This window comes from Takifugu rubripes, chromosome 7, assembly GCF_901000725.2.
Source record: "Takifugu rubripes chromosome 7, fTakRub1.2, whole genome shotgun sequence".
NCBI lineage: Eukaryota > Metazoa > Chordata > Actinopteri > Tetraodontiformes > Tetraodontidae > Takifugu > Takifugu rubripes.
Window position 1 is genome coordinate 6,700,351 of NC_042291.1, and position 19,782 is coordinate 6,720,132.

At 40.0% G+C, this 19,782-nt stretch overlaps 1 protein-coding gene across 2 annotated transcripts in view; it reads right to left on the bottom strand.

Annotated features, from left to right (window-relative positions):
* LOC101062313 (vacuolar protein sorting-associated protein 13B) overlaps positions 1–17,737 on the bottom strand; it is a 231,129-nt gene extending 213,392 nt beyond the window's left edge. For both annotated transcript variants that reach the window (XM_029839039.1, XM_011605289.2), the window contains exons 1-4: positions 17,604–17,737; positions 16,288–16,449; positions 13,717–13,860; positions 2,172–2,289 (exon numbers count right to left, since the gene is read on the bottom strand). In XM_029839039.1, coding sequence (XP_029694899.1) covers positions 2,172–2,289; positions 13,717–13,860; positions 16,288–16,434 — 409 coding nt within the window. In that variant the 5' untranslated portion in view covers positions 16,435–16,449; positions 17,604–17,737. The remainder of the gene's footprint in view (positions 1–2,171; positions 2,290–13,716; positions 13,861–16,287; positions 16,450–17,603) is intronic.
* Between the last annotated feature and the right edge of the window lie 2,045 nt (positions 17,738–19,782).

The window sequence follows — 19,782 nt, forward strand, 5'->3', positions numbered from 1 at the left end:
TCACAAATCAGAACATTTCCCAAGCCGTTCTGTTCAACTCCCTAACAGATGGACTGTGTCCTGTGTATGAGTTGTACTTGCTAAAAAATCTGCAGAAAGATCCATAATAAACATCTGATTCTGTTTAAAAAAAAAAAACAACCTCAAGAAATGTCTGTAATTCTTTATATACTTTATCTTTATCAAAATGTTGGGCTTTGGTATGGCAACCTGTAGTTGCACTATTACATCCACTTTCATTCATAACACAAAATTTATTTTTTAACCGGGTGAGTGGAATCAAAGTAAAGCTCTGCTGAATAGAAGAACACTGTTCTCACCAACAGTGGCCAACGGTCCCCCACAAGCAGCAGTAAACATAATCACTCACAGAATTGCTCAAGGTGGAAGCACTTGGTCTCTGGTCTTTGTGTGGCTACCAATCCCATGGCATATGAATTAACATCACTATTTTCCACCACAGGCAGAATGGGGAGGATAAATTCATTCAACATGTGAGAGCTTAGGGCCAAATGACTGGATAATTGCTGGTGGCTGCTTTTTAGTGTCAGCCCCTGTTTTGTTTTTGCTGTTTTGAAGGAAGAAGAATGAATAGATGCGACGCAGGCATTCATAACCATAAATACTGATCAAAAGGTAAGATGTTGCGAGGCAAGAGGACCGAGATGGCTTTCATGCAAAGAATCTTCCTGAACACACCCACATTTAGACATTCTGTCATCCTCTAGAACCAAACAATGAACATAGTGGTACATGTTACCACCAGAAGGATAACTGTAGTAAAACAACAGAGAGCATGAATGAGGCTGAAGGATGGGAGGTTTAAACAACAATCAACTGTAAAGTACTTAGAACTTTTATTTCTGCCAGAATACCAGTAAAGATCAGGATGGCAATATTGAAAAACATAAAACATAAAACCTAGTCAGCATAGATGAATTAATGTCATGCCATGTCTACACTTTTAGGGGGAAAAAATTGAACTACTTTTAAGGCTGCTGACTAGTTGATTTTGTATCTTATTCTTGGGAAAACATCCTCTGTCTGAGTCATAACAGGTTAGTTTTACCTCATCTACCTTTTAACCTCTACCTTTTAATTAGAAAGGCTGGAATTACAGCATTCGTCTGTTTCCTTGACATTACCGAGGTGCTGCGACCTCTGACCTTGCCGTCGTCTCTAAACCCTGTAATGGGTTGAGAACTGGAACAGTGTGGGGTTTGCATGCACATTAACACAGATACACTTGAACACATACAGCCTCGCTCTTGCGCGCGTGCACACACACACCTGGGAGATCTGTTGGTGGGCCTAAAGGGAGATGGTGAGTGTGTGAGGCACCCTGCTTTAACAGCTGGGCAGAGATATTATCTCATAACATCAGACCTGGAAATAGATCCTCCCTAGATACAAATGGCAAGGAGTGTAGGTTCACATATTCATGCGTACGAGGGCTCTGGGAGTGAGCACACTGGTTGGGTTAAACTGTGACCCAGCAGTAAAAGCTCAAGACCCCAACCTACTATTTGCTTAATTTTTATGCCTACTCCCGTCTCACAAATAAGGCCACTTATTTAACTTGTTCATAATGGTTCAAATCATATAGCCTTCCATGCAGAAGCATAATGTGTGCACACGGTGCATTCGTAACTTTCAAATAGACAAAAAATATATCTCATGAAGTAGTAAAAGGCCATTATCTAGTCCCAGTCAAACAAAGCCATGCTTTGTGAGATGCAGTTAAGTGCAGGAGTGAAGCAGGCATGGAATCCCTGGCCCTTTTGGAGGCATGTGGTCAAGTGGCCTTGTTGATAAGAACCATCACTGTGTGATTTATCACGGCCACAGCCCCCACACTTTCTCTGGCTGATTTACACTGGTTTAAAAGCCGTTTAATTCCAAAAACAACACTTTTCAATGTAAAACAGATTATTACAAACCAAGGAACCTGACACTAACCACTCCGGTGAGCTGACATCGTATATATCAATATATTTTTTGCCTCCGTGGCTCAGTGCAAGATATAAAACATTTTCCTGTAGTATAAATGGTACTAATCGCAGTCTCACACCGTGTCTCGATCCTCCCCCACAGAGGTAATTTCTGCCCTTGTTGCCATTTTCCGAACAGGGAGGTGGAAGAGGTTTACTGGCCCCAGGACCATCACTCACCTGGTGGCAGGTCGGGGTCACTGGGGGCAGCCTGCTGAAGGCGGCGCGGCTTGGCCACAGCCTTGGAGCTGTCTGAGACACTGCGACTTGTGGAGCTAGAGCCACTCTCATGGTCATCCTGAGGAAAAGACACACAAAAAAGCCATCCAGTGAAATGTGTGGTAAATGCTGCATTTATCCCAGGATAGCAGGGCAGAATCCTGAAAAAGAGAGTCATTATTTTCACATAGACCTGACAAAGCTTTTTTTCTCCATGGGACATCTTCAGTATGGATACATGTTCAAATCTAAAAAAACAACATAGCTAAATATAGTTTAGCTTGTTTGTTAGATGCTAAATGGTTCATTGTGTGAAAGATGAAGCACTATGTGACTGTGGTTCAGGAACGTAATTAATGCAGACTCAATTTTCCCTATGAATCAGAAGAAAATGCAAATAAATGGAATGTACTTTTTTCCCATCATGCAGCCCTAAACTTGCATTATATATTATACAATGGTTGTGCACTACTTTTATTTTATTTGTATTGTACTTATTTTAGGTAGCGGGTTAGCACACATCCCCATGTAATTAATTAGGTTTTTTAAAAGTATTTATTTAACTACAGTTCTGAGCACATCTGTGTGGTATCTACCATATACAACTTTGGTAGAGCCCCTCCTTCACTGCAAACCTTCCGAGTAACCTTCCTCCCATCCTCATTTAAGAGCCATCTCCCTGAGCTGTCCAAATAAACTTTGGTCCTTGGAAGAGAGGGGTTAAGGTCTCCCCTCCACAACAGCACATGTCATCTGCACCAGGCCAAGGAATGCAAGTGCGAGTGCGTGTGCATTTGTGTGTGCGAGTGTGTGTTTATATATTTGTATAGGAAGTATGATGAAATGGATGTCACCTTCACAAATGAGCCTGAAGATAAACTAAATGATAAAAGATTTGGGGTGAGTAGGTTATTTATTGGTTTAGTCTGAAGGGGGCCTTGGCCGAACCAAAACTTTGTTCCTGTTGGACAAGAAGTGCAATTGCCAGAAAAAGCATTTGAAACTATTGTTTTTATATAATACGCTGTTAACAAGCAACAAACCTGAGAAAGGTTTACACATGAAGAAACAGAGATTACTTGTTAATTCCAAAAAGGCCTGGTAGCCTTCCAACTGTTTTAAGTTTAAGTGCAAAATTTGTCATAATAGTTGGCAATATCTGTAATAAACAGAGAGCACAGACTGTCCTCCGATAATGAATTTCAGCAACTTTATAAACACTTGAATAAACATGGAGAAAATTTCCCTGCCACATCAAAAGCTAAGAACAAACTACAACTTCTAATGCTCTACGTTTCTATTTTTGTATGATAAACGAATACCTCAAAATGCACTTTACTGTAGATACCAGCCTGCAACACTGAACGTGCATCAAAGACGACGAAGCAAACAGGAAAAAGTGCAAACAGAAATTATAAATATACAGAGAAAAAAGACAGGAAAGACACAAAGTGAAGGGAGTTAACCTAAAGTCTGGCATGGATTAAGGATTAGGGCAGCATGTAACCTTCATAGTCAGCCTGGGTGGTAAGTTAGTCAGAGGGACAATCTGGATCTGATCACACGTTTTCGGCCTTTAAACAGCGGATCAGCGCAGCGGTGTCTCAGCAGTCACCCCTTATCCTGACTAATGTAAACACTGAGGGTGTCAAATACAAATATATTTGGCTACTCTATACACACACAATTTCACACATACTCAAATGAGGTAATGAAAACCTGCCACCACACCTTTCTGGAAATTCACATGCAGAACATACTGTACACTAAGACAGCACCTCACATTTAACACACATTTTAATGACATTAAATGAAAAATAGGTTTACCCTCCTCTATGTGGTTCCATAAGAAAGGTCAGTATTTAAGACTTTGCATATTTTGACGGAGAAGCCAGTATCCCCCCGTGCAGTTAAGTAAACATGCAATTGCTAAAGGAGATGAAAGAAGCTCTGGCAGAAATATTCACAATTTATTTCAATAAGGGTCTTTGCAGTAGGATTTCTCCATTAGTGAGTGATGGGGATTGGTAAACAGAAGTCAATGAATAATAAATACTGAATCATTGCTCTAAGAATAGAGATTGGCAAATGGCAAAATGGGAATTTGGTGCTCATTACTCACAATTTGCTAACTGATCATCGCTACATCAATAATAATCAATGTTACTGCAATAAAATCTGAAGAAAAAGTCGTTTCTACATGAGGTCAGTTTATAATGACAGATTCACAGATGGCGATGTGTTTAGTTTACCTCACAATATGTTACTTGAGCACTTTAGAATTAGAAACAGCCTCCCCCATTTAGAATCCCATATCTATACGTAAAGGAATGCCTCGCACCGCAGGCCAAGAGTACATCAAGTTCAACAACTCAAACTGCCACTGAAGACCAAGAATGCGAAATTTGGAGGTAGCGCAATTAGGCACTCGATGTCACCGTAGGCAGTGAGCAAGTCTCCAGAGGTGAAAAATGCCCTTTCAGGGGGAAGCCCTGGGACAAATGAAGCCTGCCTCAGCTGCTGCCGGGTAAACTGATCCCTCCAATGCCACGGCAGGGCACGGGACAGGGAGGGGGGAATGGAGGGAGAGGAGGAGGGAAAGACAGAAGGAGCAGGAAAAGGAGGGGGGTTGTTTCCCTTGCAGGCACGTCAACTCAGCTGTTGACCAAAGATGATGGTAGCAAAAGAGGAAAACAAGGGCAGAAGAATGGAAAAAATAACAAAGGAGGATGAAGTGAGACACTGGGGACGAAAGTAATAAACCTCATCGGTTTGTGAGGCATGGAAAGACAGAGATAGACAGAAAAATGGAACAGCCATGGGTAGCGTGAGTGACAGGTTGGGGGGACCCCCTACTCAGAGGGCAAGTGGGCACCCATGGAGGGTTAGGGCACAGGAAAGCTAGGCCTGACCTTTGTCCTCCTGCAGACGTCTGGCTCAGTCAGGGAGCGATAGGCAGCGTGTTGGGTCTGTTTGGAGGGTCGACCCACATCTAAGCTACTCAACATACTGGCTGAACCCTGCCGCTACCTCCAGCTATTAGAAACAGCGCCCCTGCAGATACTGTCACAGTTACTCCTAAACAAACAAACAAGCTGTAACTGACACACACCAGAACGCGAAAAACCTTTATCTGCTCCCGGTAATGCAATTAATATGTAAATTACCATGAGAAAACAGCAAGACTTTTTTCCCATAAGTGGACACTTAGGGACTACTTACTGGGTTGAATAAATAACTAAAATTAGCACCAACTGCATGCATTTAAGCTGCTAATGTTATCGTGTCACTTAATAATGATCAATCTCAGCTACTCACTGGAACGACTCAAATTAAATCTCCCCAGCCTAAATGCCTTAGAGGGCCTGATCTTCTGAACACAAACATTTACAAAAACTGGTCAATTTCACACCAATTCAGCAGATTAATGAGGACTTGCAGAGGACCATTGCTGGAAAAACACATTCTCTGTTATTGTTGTTTTTCCTCTACAGGTTGCTGACGAACTCATGCTGACATCAAAGCGGCAGGCCTGGAAATCGGAGGCCAGGCGGTGGAGGGCGAACGCCTATAGAGTGAGAAAATAAATGAAGGAAACTCAATAGCTCCTTATCTCACACAGACACCCCCCCCACCCACCCACCCTCCCTCGCCTCCCCCCAAATCGCTCATACACACATACAAACACAGACATAAACTCTGGGTCTCACAAGTAGAGGCCCTGTCCTCCATGTCAGAGCCCACAGAACGCCATCCCTGGGGAAAATCCAGCAATCAGCCCTCCTCCTACAAAAACACTCGGAAAATAATTTCAGTTACAGAACTTTCTTCAAACCCACATATATGTAAAAAAAAAATGACAGCTGGGCATTGAATATGATGATATGAGACTGCTTTTTAAAAACCTGTACTGAGAAGAGTGATGTCTGTGTTTTCACATTATGGTGATTAGGTGGTTTTACTGCAAATATGTTACAGCAGAGCACTGGACACCCTAACAGGGCCGTCTGATAACCATGTTGAGTGAACTGGTTAGTGAGATATACAACCTGGAAATGGTCAAGTGAGTGCTGGATCTATGCCTGTAAACCCTGTGTTCAGTAAAACACAGAGAAATCCACCTACTGCTTTTATACAGCAATACACACCAGCATCTGATACACAGAAATGTAAGGAGCCATGGAGCTGCACAGCTGGAGTCCATGGCAGATTGGGGGATTATCGTCCTGATAAATATCACACCATGTGGCAGTCTGAATAATTATCTCAATGAAAACAGCTCATTACAAAATGTGGTCTATATCACTCTCTCTTTCCCAAAGAAAACACACTACTGGGAAAGAAAATCCCCACATGTATGCACAGTATTAATTAAATATGACAGTACATTAAGTCCATACAAAATAATATTAAAGCTGAACAGGTGGAGCCTCCCTGTTCCACTTATACATGTAAAGTTCACACAACATACGTTCTGATTTATCTCAACTTACAGATGTTCCCTAGGAAAAAAATGCAAGCTAATTTTATTGAATGAAACCACACGCCACTACTTAACCTATATTTATCATCTGATAAACAAATATGACACATTTCTGAAATATGCATCTTTTGTGGTTTAGTTGAAAAAACTTTACAGTATATCTGGATGACCTAAGTGTAATTTGTGTTTTTAAACCTCTTATAGTCATAATTAAAGTAACCACAACAAAGAGCAGACAGCTGTTTGGGATTTCTGTGGCTACGCTTCCAAAGGGGGTGAGAATCATTTACAAGTTCTGTAATACCAGAAGTGTTACGAAGCGCATTTAAAGTCTGCAAATTGTTACAATCAAAATCAATCGATTCATCTATCCTTTTTTTGGAAGCAGAAAAATATAACATAGCCATTAAACGGGGAGGTGAAGCAAGTTTAGAGAGCACACTTTTGATTGATGATGTCAGATTGATGATGTCATCGTGCAAGTCTGCCAAAAGCACCACCGCTGTACCCAAGTCAAACTGACGATGTTTAAGATCTGGCACCAACATGCCAGAATAATGAGAAATGTAAACAGGGTTCCAAGTTACAGCCCAGACCCACGGGGCGGAATCATGACTTCTGATTTATGCATCTATGGTTTTCACTTGCATGAAGAGTTTTTATACTGATAGCAGGTTTCTCTCAGTCTTATTTGTGCAAGACAGTTTCATAACCAGGTTCATATACCACAGCCAGAAATCATCAGAAACTCTTCCTGCGTTTATGGCACAGAAGCTGCCGCAGCTCCAGTTAAAGTGTGCATAACTCTCTATTAATCTAGTAAAACTCAAAGCCATGTATTCATGCATGAAACACACTCCTTTGTTACAAAATAGCAGAGATCAACAGTGGGACTTTATAATGCAGTGAACCGAGTGGCGTTTGATTCTGGTGAAAGCATTTCATTTCCCACAGTTGTTCGATTAAATGAATTCAAATTGTAGTCATTTAAATTCAAAGTGTTTATAAAAGGGTTACAATGATTCTGATCAGGCATAGTGATATATAAATCAGTTTGAATGTGACTGGCAACTGCTATATTGACTTTTCCAAAAATCTCAAACATGATGCATTTCTTCTTCAATCTACTTCCAAGCGTTTACATTTAGGATGGAGCCTACATAGTCTGTACACAAAATTAATGAATAAAACCACCAGACATAGAACAGCACTAACAAATGAGACTCACCTTCTCAACACGTGCTACCAGCTGCTAACAGTCAACATCTGGTGATCTAACAGGTCAGAAGCAGAAAAGCTGCAGCAGTAATAACCTGAAAGGGGGCACATTGCCACCTAGCAGCTGCACATACAGTCACTCACGCTTAGGTAAATAAGTGTTGGAGCTGTGATTATAATTTTAACGAACCAGACAAACATATTTGGGAGTCATAGACAGGAGAAAAATGGAATAGAGGAGAAAACTGTGAGAGGGTGAGGAGCCGAAAGTGGTCCAACACATAAAAATAGGGAAAAACTCAAGTCAGCCAATAAAGAAACCAAGAGAAAGAGACAGAGAAAGAGAAGAGAATGGGAAAGAGAGAGAGAAATTGTTCCTGATTTAGATCTGAGAGGTTCTGGTCCTTCAGATGTCTCCATCAGCTAACCACAAGCCCAGGCTGAGCATGTGAGGCATGCTGCTTATGCTGGCACAGTTACCCCCTAATGCTAATAACTGCAATGTGTTAGCTACAATAAAACACTCCACACAGACCCTTTACATACACACACAGGCATGTGCAAGGAGACGCACATACTGGAGTCAATGACACACATGGGGGAATTCCAGACCCAGGGCTTTACCCAGGCTATCTTTTCAATTAATAACTAAACTCAAGCCGCCGTTTGCAGCGATCCCACCGTACAAGTTCTACCCTTATGGCATGGAAAAAGATGAGACTGCATAGAATCACCGCAGCACGAATCGTTCTCACAGTATTTTCTGCATTGTTTCCAACACAATACGCATCAGCCATCTAATTATCTCAACATCAGCCAACAACTGTTCACACAGTGGCCGAGTCTCCGCCGATAATTTAACACATGTGAGCTACAACCGTACCCCTGCACACAGCAGAGGCATATTTGTTCTGGGAGTTTGTCAATCTTCTCATCCCAGAAAGATAAAATAAATCAAAATGCAGGGGAAGAACTGGGAGTGGGCCTCCCAGCGCTGAGAAATACCAAAGCCATATTGCCGGAGGTTTGAGCACGCAAGAAGAATACAACAAACCTTATGTTTGCATAGTTTTTCTACACCAGGTTCCAAAGGAGCTGTAAAATGTAATCCATGGGAAATCCTTTTGGTTTAGCAGTTTATTAGTTAGTTATTGTTGATCGGTGCAAATAAGACATCTAATTTCTTTACTTAAATTTGCAGAGTGTAAGTGCCAAATTTACAGTTTGAATGATAGAGAAACCTTTACCAGTAAAGCTAAATATCTACACATCAGCTGCATAAGGGCAAAATAATAAAATCTCTTTTTCAAATAAGGCAGGATTCTTTTCTACACATTCCACATAAAGGTCGAAATGGAAAGAAAGGAAATAACCAATTCTGGCACATTTTTTGGAGAAATGGAATCCAACCTTTGCAGCACAGAAGTAGCAATAAAATGACTTTTTAAACACAATCAATTCCTGTGGCTTTGATAATTGCTAAAGCACATGTATGAGTTCAAGACTAAATACAGATCTCACACAGAATGTGTTCAATTATTACTAAATAACAAGTATTGTATTCACATCTGCATAAAAACTGCAATTGTCAATTTAAAAACATCACCTTTAACCCATTCAGACATGCACAAACAATCTAAATGCATGTGCCTGCTGCATCATGTCCTGTTGGGTTCATTTAATCCAATCACTTCTTGTCACAGATGTTTAGATTTAAGACTCATGGAGCAAATGGTGTGCCTAATTGCAACACAATATCTCCCCAGAATTTCTGCCCCAATAAAGCCAACATTAGTCTTAATTGCTGGGTAATCATTCCCCAGACTGCAATATCACCAGGAGCACCTAGAAGGTAATAAGCTCCATGGAGTGATTGCTGTAGTCCGGATGGCCTCAGAGCGAGGGATTAAGACCCGGAGTGGCAGCATCCTGACCCGTGCGTATTGATCACCAGTTGAGTCACTGGATGCAGGAAGTTGCTGGGTTTAATTTCTGACCTCGCTGCTTTCCTGTGTCTGAGGACTGTCTAGTGGAGGCAAAAATCCGAATAAATGTCGGACAGCGACAACGTGGGTTGTAAGTATTAGCTGAGATCACAAAATGGAAACTGTGTGCACAGACTTCCGCTGCAGTGACACACTTGTTCACTGTGCAGATGCTTTAAATCAGTTTGCAACGACAAACAGAGCGTGCTCATGCCAACGTATCACGTCAACACAACTTTATTTTGCTCTTTAGACTGCACAGGTACCAGGCATGTCCAAGGCTTCAACATATGTTGCAATTGTTTGGTTTCTGCTAAACAAATTGGTAAAATATGAACTATGCATTTTACTGGAATATGCCCAAATATATGGCCTCATACGTACTCGGTATACCTTTGTATTCTTACAATTCTCCTTTCTCACATCAGATCAGGCTTCCAACCTGCCTGGGGAATTCACAGCGGTCCAACATTACTCCATCTTTTTATTATTTACGGTCTGAGATGTATTTTGTTACTGCTACAGGGGGTTGGATTCAGAGAATACAGATTCTACAAAGCTCCGTGTCTTCACCCTCTTTCACTTCAGTCCTGAAGCCAGGGCCCCGCTGTGCTGATGATCAGATGGATTTATGGTGCAATCTCTGTAAGCCACTTGCTCCCTGCGAGCTGGAGAATCAAAGGCAAGATTTCCGGATGGCATTGGAACAGAGATTATCCAGTTTGTGCTATCTGATTGCAAACTTCCACAGGCTGTTTTCTTTGACTTGTTCCACTTTTTCTTCAACCTTTTCTGCTGGAACTCTTTGGCAAAACGCACTGGTAGTGTTGTGCTGGTCTTTTGTACAGTGGAACAGTCATCACACCACAACAACCTGACACAACATTTTTTTGTGAATGTTGTACTTTCATTGTTGCAAACATGTTCACACATAATAAGAATTATGTATCATTGACCGTTGCTACAATGGGCTGCTGCAAACACCCACATGCAAAGCTGTTAACAGTCTGCTCTCCCATATTTCCCAGTGGTTTGTGGATTGAACCCACGAGAGGCAAAACCACACAGTCATGCAGTAGCATCATGTCAAAATTGTCTATTTTTGAATTTTCTGTTGAAGAAACAAAAAGGCCTAAGTGATTGTTTGACATTGAAAGCCATGGCTTTTGGTCTAGTTGAAGCTTTTGTAGTTAAATAAATGGTGGATTTGTCAGTGTAACAAGTAAGGCATGAAAAGAAAATCTTCAAAATGGGGGTTCTCGTGGTTAATGCCAGGGGTTTGTAGGTGTAAATCCCTAAATATAGTTGAGAAGGAATTTAACAAATGAAAAGAGCCTGGCTGAAGCATTTGCCAAACCAGCAAGTCGCAGAGGCACCTCCCCAAATCATCTTGAGGCAATGCTTCAGTCCGTAGCTACACATCAGTGGCAAATGCTCTCAGCAGCAGTAAAACTCCCAGATCAAGCGACGAGCTGAGCCAAAACCAAAGAGTCTCTCCTCTGTAAAGCAAACCCTTATCTTTGTCTCATAAAAAAACAGTGCCTGGGAGTGTTATGATCCACCGTAACAGCTGTCCAGGCAGTCCCTCTCAGTCAATGCCGATCACACCTCATCTTCAACATCTGGAGCAGTTTATCAAGATGTCAGAAAGAAATAAAGTGTCCATAGATTTGCAAAATGACATCAATGTTGGTCATTTGGTTTTGTTAAGACCCTGGGTCACTAACTGGCTGCTTACACAAAAACAAGACTGTCCCAGTGCACATTACCGTACTCTTCCAAAAGTCCATCTTATATAGACAGTGATGTATTAAAACAAACCACCTCTGAGATGAAAAGACTAAAATGCCAACATTAGCGTAATGAGAACATTAAACTTGCCAAATATAGAAAACGGTCCCTGATGTGAATAGCTGCAAACTCCTGAGAGAATTCCATGGAACAGAAAAAGAATTCTTGACAGAGATTTCATGGAGTTCTATTAATAATCCCTGTTTCCAAAGGTCTCAAGAAGATCCCTTGACGATTTCATATTGCTTTTTAATTTTTACAGTAAAAAAGGCGCAGAACAAAGAGTTGACCCATATCAAGTAACTCAGGGTGGCTACAGAGAAGAAACATTTGCACAGGAAGAAATAGGTCACAAATGTCTGAGGAAAAGGAAAATCATCTCCATGACCAATATCCTGTAATATACATTAAGCTTTTAAGCACACAGTGAGGCTTTGTCCAATTTTACATGGAGATGTCCACGCTAATAATTCCACTCATACGTCAAAGTTGAGCCTTATCTATGAGCTGCATGAATTTTTGTTCATCTCATTCACATTTAAAATGAAATGGGGAACAGTTTGTGTTCTGGTTAAAAAAAAGAAAATACATCTCTTCCTTTAAACTATATGACAACACTTTTGTCTAGAGCCATACACTTTGCATTATATCGCTTCAATACAACTTTTACGCAGCTGTAATCTCTAAATGTGGCTAAACAGCTAGAGTTCCACATTTGCTGGGAACTGTGACTGTGAGTTGCTCTTTGCAGACAGGTCCCATTAAGCAACCCAAATACCTAACATTAGCCTCCTCTTTTGAGGTGGAACACAAACACCAAAAGGTTCAAATTGTTCCACTCAAAGGTTTTATTCATCGATGAACGGATGGTTTGCTTCGCTCAGCTCTCAGGCTTTCAAGACAATTATCAAAACCAACCTTATTAATAAAAGCATTTATCATTTCCACTCCAGAAAGTGCTTGTCTCTGAGCTTCCATAAACACAGGAATAGGACCCAAACCACATGAGGACTTTAGGAAGAACTGTCATAACTCTGTGTGTTAAACATGTATGGACACACAAATTTGCAACACCCTGCAGAGTTTCCTTTAGAGAAACGTGGTTCTGGGTAAGTCTATTCCCACAAACGCGGCTGTCTTTTCATGTCCGAACAATGGAATTTTAATATCTGGAATGGGCGCTAGTCTGGGTGAGGAACACGGTAGCCTTGGTGTTTAGTGGCTTATTTAGATTTTACATGCTCGAAGGACTTCTAATGATGAGTCTGGCTTTTTTCCCCAATTATGTCTCTTGGGCATACAAACCACTGAATAATTTGTTCAAACACCAGCAACAATTCCTCAAAAATCTTTTCTTGGCTGGAAAGGTTTCTTGTTTTTAGAAAACATCTGTAACAAATAGGTGTAAAACAACATACATAGCAAAAACGAAGGCACCTGTAAATGACCTTGAGCTGTGTATCAGACATGAATAGTACGTAAGTTTAAAATTTCCTCAGACTAGAAACCTGATTCCACAGGCAGTAGCCACCTGCAGAGTACAATATTTCCCATTAGTTCAGGGCAGCTAAGGCTCATATGTTACAGATCTTTTTGACTTAGTTGGTGTGATTAGCTGATTAAATGTGTTTCTTCTAGGGCAGCTGGCCTTAAAACCTCCACCTTCCCTTAAAAGCCAGTGCCAGACACTTATAACGTTGCAGACTGCATGGGTGGCAAGAGAACATAAAATCCTATATGGCACTTTGAACAATAAAATGCAAGAAATACATTTTTAGGCATTACTCTTGATATAACAGTCTTGTGTTGATGACCCATAGATCCAGACGTGGTATCAAGACATCCAGTTTCAAGGAGCACTGGAGCCCTGACGTGATTACATTTATTATATTACAGTGAAAAACATGTGAGATGACATTTCAAGGTTTTAAAAGCATTATAAAAAATGAGACAGGCTTGCTAATGAAGGGAAAATAGTCAGAAATTGAAACACAATGTTTCATATAAGGAAAACCAGAGTCTAACTAACCTGGGCACCATCTCTCAACTTGAGGATACATTCCATGGTGTTGATAGTGATGACGACCGGTTCTGAGCCCAGCTTGGTCCAGGGAACGTGGATCCGCAGCTCGTGAATATGGCCACTCATGAACGTAAACGGCAGTTTTAACTCCTGTGAATAAATAGACGTATAGATATAGCCAACAGAGAACCAGACAATTCATAGTCACTACAAATTCGGCTTATTTATATTTGTACATATATGTAATTTGGAGTAATCCTCAAGTAATAATTATCTGTTCACTCTTAAGTGAAGAGACTTTTGGAACAAAGAGTTCCTTTAATTGTTGAGAGTTGTCTTTTGAGCACTTGAGTACTTGTGCAAGTATACAACACTGAAAACAAGCAAACAACTTCAGCAGTTTACATCATAATAGAAAACATGCAGGGTTCATCATTCTTGCTAATCTTAGTGCATGAAGATTAGAAGAGATTCAACACTTGGCCTCATCCCATTTTGTCTTGGCTCCAATAAACCTAATGTCCACAATAAAGAGTCAGGGTGGGACATAAAAGGAGTGAAGGAAAAGGACTTTGTGGTCTTGTTTTTCTTAATCCAGCTGCTCCCAGCACAAAGTTCAAATGCCAGTCTGTAATGGTGTGTGTGAATGTGTGTGTTTTAGTGCCCTCTTTGGCCTGGGTAACGTGTGACATCAGCTTCTATATTCCAGCAGAACAATGCCAGAACACATCCTGCAGGCACCTCACAATAATGTGAGAATAAAACTTTGCATTTCAGATATTTACACTATTGAACTGTGGGTGATATCATAAATGAGTGTTCAGAAACTTCAGTCGTATATCTGCCAAGAGTAAAACAGCTGTTGTAAAAATTGATGAAGGCAGTGCTGCTGTCAGTCACATTTATGTTTTGTATATTTCATTCCCCATGTGTTTTGTGTTTGTACATGTGAAATACATCGAATAAACATACCTGTACGGCATTCAGAAAGCTCCGAATTAGCAAATTATGAGTCCAACACCTCTAATATAGTTCCTTGTTGTTGATAGTCTCCATAATTTTAAAGGATTTTGAAAGTGGGGTTGTAGTTACAGTACATATAGGTTGCAAACAACAGTGGGGGGCCACGCGGTGGAATGGCTGCTGTGGCTTCTGCGTAAGCAAAGCAAAAACAACTGCTATGAATTGAATTTTGGTCATGCTCTTAACAAAATCAGTCAGATTTTCTCAGAGGCAAATGAATAACTGTTGTGCATCTTGAACCACTCTATGTGAGAACTAGTCCCATGAAACCAAACTGCCTACACACGAGGTTCACATGTCTCTTCAAGCCAAAATTCAAAGCCAAAAAAAATAATACCCAAACATATTTCATGTAAAAAAAAAACGTCATGCGTGTGCAGCATGCGTGCTTTAAAGTTCAACAAAAAAAAGTTATTTCTATAAGATGATGCACATTTTACATGAGGTACTGCCCAAATAAAATGCAATAAAAAATGGAAATAAATGATAACTGCACAGTTTTTGATGTAGAGTTACCAATCAAAGTCCTGACAAGATTCCCACTGTCCGATTCCCTCAAGCTGCATCTAATAAGAACTTTAATCCCAGTTTCTGTTGGGCTAGATGGTGTTTAGATTTGGTTTTTCAAAAGCAGTCAGAAGAAGCCACTGCAGAGAAAATTCTTTTAACTCATGGCAGAATAATGGGATCCAGATATAACAAGTGTACAAGAACACCGAGTCAAAATAACAGTGAAAGGCAACACATGTGAGCGACTCTATGCCAGTATCATCAGAAAGATACCGTGTTAGGCCTGGCAGAAAATATTACAGTTATTTGCGATTTTATACTCAAGTCATGCAAATGCAACATAAATACCTCCTTCATTTGCAAGGTATTATTGTTGTAAAACTAGTAGCAGCGGTGTGATAATATGACAGCAGTACTCCAATAATACTGCATTAAAATGTAATATGTTACCACATTTGAATACATTTCCTCTAAATATTCAATATAACACTGTCTTCATAAGGAGGGAAATGATGTGATGACCTTTCACTTTCACTTCAAAAGACCACAAACTCATCATGAACCTCATGAACCTCTAAGACAAATCAGAACACCTGAAATTAAACATGACTAGACAGATAAAATAAATAATTGCTTATATAACGCCTCTAGTTACAGCTAATACCAACTTCAAGGATTGCATGTGTTTACATACATAAGAAACCCTCTTGGTGTACTTCAGTGACAATCAAACAGAGGAGTGGAATTGAAGCTGACCGAGAGGAAGCACGGACTCAAATCATGTTTATTTTTAGGAATAGTTCCTTCAAAATGGAACGTCTCTGTGTTTCCTTCGGTTTTCTTCTTTATATTGTCAAGGTTGGCCTTTGTCGTGGAAGCATGACAGATGCTTTCACTGAAGTAGCCAAGCTTCTTTCCTTTGCTTTGTCCATTCTACAAGTTTCCTCCGTTTGCCGTCTCATGTGTAAAACCACACCCAAACATGCTGATATTCAGAACAATGCCCAAAAGAGTGTCAAGAAGGACACATTTGAATTATTTTACCTGTTCCAGCACATCCAGCTTCAGATCCAACTTGCTGAGCACCACATCTCCTCCCCAGAGTGACAGTTGCAGATCAGATGGCTTCAGATTTTTAATATACTTGTTTACATAGCTCATCAGGAGCGGTGTGACATAAGACTCCAGCATCTTGGCTGTTCTGTCCTGAGAAACAAAGACATTGTGCAAAATGATGTAAATCACTCTCTTTTTTCCCTAAATGCGTATGGATTTAATCTCGACTCAATCAAAAGAATAAAATGCATCTCTCAAAACTGAGAGGTTTGGAGTTCTTCCAGCTATTGTTCACAAGCATGTCTTATCAAAGAAACTGTCCAGTGATGTTACCCAAGGATCTTAACTGAAACAGATACTGTACATCTTTTTAAATCTAATAAGCCAAAACGACTTGTTGATGTAAATCATGGAAAACTGTTTTAAATGTATTGTGTGTCTTTGTCTTTGGAGATGGGAAAAAACTTAGATGTATATCAGGTATTCATTTCTCAACTTTTACTCCATCTTTCTGTTTCATTGACCGTTTAGTAAGAAGCTAACATGGTATAAGTGTCACACTAATTACAATAAATCAATTTCCCTTAAATTTTCCATTTTTGTCACCACATTATTAGAAAATTGAAATAAATTAGCTGCAGCTGCCCATCAATCATCAGTATGGCTGATTACTGCACGGTATATGGCTTCTTAACTGCATTTCCAATGTTTCTCAGCAGATTGTTTTCATCCATATATGTAGAGTATCGTATTAAACACATTTAGCAGATGCAGAGGCTCTAAAATGTGGAAGAAAAGCTAAACTTGTTCTTGTTAATTTAGGTCTATTCTAACAAAACCCTGGGATGAATCAGGTGGTCATAATGGACCAGTTTTCTGTGATAGTGCACTTCGCTGGCATTGAATCATTTTTATAAACATTTTTTGAGTCACAGGTTTAAAAACTAAACTAAATATGGCCTTTGGAATTTACATGATTCTTGTTAAGCCAAATTTTTCCACATACGTCTTAAAAAGGCATGCCAACAGTTATTTACAGCTCACTTTTCCACTGGTTTGATAATAGAACATAAATCTATAATATTCGACTTAAACCACTTTTTCCCTATGCATTAAAAAGTATTATTTGTTTTGCTGTACTTAGCCAGAAAGGCTAACTATGGTGAACTGTCATTATAGTCATACATAACACAGCAGACAAGAGGGACGCTAAGCTAACTGTTCTGAGGAAGTAGCTCTAACTTTGTTTTGGAAATCTAAAACGTCTGAGGGTTTTGATTTTAGATATTACTACGGCTACTTACTCGGCTCCCGCTTGTACAGACCGTAACTGTTTCTTGAACTTGACGTATGCTATAACATTATCAAGGTGTTAGCTAGTGTTAGCCACATCGCTCAACTGCTCCGAAGTAGACGTCATCAGTAAACACCAACGCGGCTTCCGTATTCATTGTGATGCATTCATGGTAATCGGAAATAAAAAACCTTGATAAGTTGGAGAGCGCACTACAAGCGATAATTTGCGAGAAAAGATAAATACTCGGAGTTATATAAACCGCATAGCTAGATAATATGTTATTGATAGGGTTTGAACTCAAAGTAATGCTGCGACAATTTTCATTACAACCCAAACAAAAACATGTGATAAAATATGAATAATATGCCTGAATCCTTATGTATCCGACTTATACAAGTAGAACTATGTATTGCAATATTATTAAAGTCCTACATTCATATTCGACTATCGACAATTCAATGTTATCGTTTTTATGCTGCGGACCTTTCTATTCCTACTGTAAATTCCGAGGCATTCAGGAAGGCATCACTCTCTACACGCCACACGCCCCTCTCTGCCTTATATGGCAGTAAACTCACCTTCACCGGGGGAGGGGGTGGCAAATAAAAGCCCTAATCTACAGGTCCTGAGCGCCAATGTGCTTTTCATTGAGAGGAATGGATCATTTTAAAGCGTTTATTGTGGTCCGCCTTCAAATTGTAAATCACACTTTGTCTCAAAAACAGATTGTTGGCGTATAGGATTGTGAGCAGGGACCAATCCAAACGCAAAGCAAAATTGTTTGAGGTGTTTGCATTGAGGAAATAATTGCTTATTAAACATGTGGAAGAGTGTATTATAGATATATAACGACGTGTTAATTACGTATAGTAATTAAGATAGAGGATGCTTGATGTTTTCTAGAGGGATCAGCCTTTATCTTTAAAGCAGGGAGTAGGATAACAACTGCACAAATCTTTTTTTTTTTTTTTTTAAAAAAGCCTTATTAGTAATAATAGAACTAACAGTAGTAATATATTTCAGTTTCAGAATGGTGGGTGGTATTAAAACTGTATGGGCTAAAACAAATTGGAAAAAAATAACACAGCTGTTGAAACTTGGACTCAAGATCGATTTATATGTCAAAACTCTTCTACAGCTCCATGTGTTTTTCTCATGGCTGATTTCAGCAGTGACATCAAAAGGAGTCCGAATTATGAACAAGACTGGGTGCAAATTGTCTGCATTGTTTTTTCCAAAATCAGTTAATGTTTAAGTTTTAATGTGGATTCTGTGCGCTTTTTAAAATGTCTGGTCGCTGGTGATCTTGTGGCGATCACACAAGAGCCGTGGAGGAGACCTGGAGGAGTCAAAGAAGAGCCACGGAGGAGCCGTGGAGGAGCCGTAGAGGAGCAGTGGAGCCTCTTCCTCTGTCAACTATTCTCCGAGGTACGCAGTCCAGACTGGCCGGACACGAATGAAGTTCACCATGTGACTGTCCACTCTGTGCCAAGTGTGGACGTGCTCTGCAGCTATTCTTCTTTAAGGTCACTTCAGGCTCTCAAGTATCAAAGCCTTGCCTTGATCATGTCGTCTCCGACGTCACCGACTCCATATTTTATTATCTTTTTAATTCGGCTGCAAACCTGCTCTGTATCATCCGGTCCAAGATGACACGCGTAAAATTGCATTTCCATTTTCCAATCTGACAGTATTTTGAACGATTGTGGCAATAAATAATTTTAAAATGAATTCTGTCCGTCTGCAGGATTTCTTTTTAGCGATAATCGATCGCTTCTGATCAAATCCTGGTTTCTCGTTGGTCAAATCCCCAATTTTAGATGATTAAAAAATATTTCAGACCCTAAAATTTCTGTGCCTTAACGATTACGAAATGATTTTATAGTCCAGTCTACCTTTTATTCCAAGGTTAGGTGCTTGTGTGCGTTTTCCTTCTTGTCTTTAGAATCAGTGTATATGGATTGTTTTTGAGCAGATTTTTTAAAGTTATGAAATACATTAATATATGGGCCTATGTGTGCTAGTTTTATCAACAACTGCATCAGAGATGTATTAGTAAATTAGAAATTTGGTCCTTGGACGTTTATGTAGACATACAGTTATTACGTAGGTGTTTTTATCCACAATTTGATGTGTTTTATTTTGTCCGTTTTTGCACTTAAGGGTCATCAGTGCGTAACAAACTG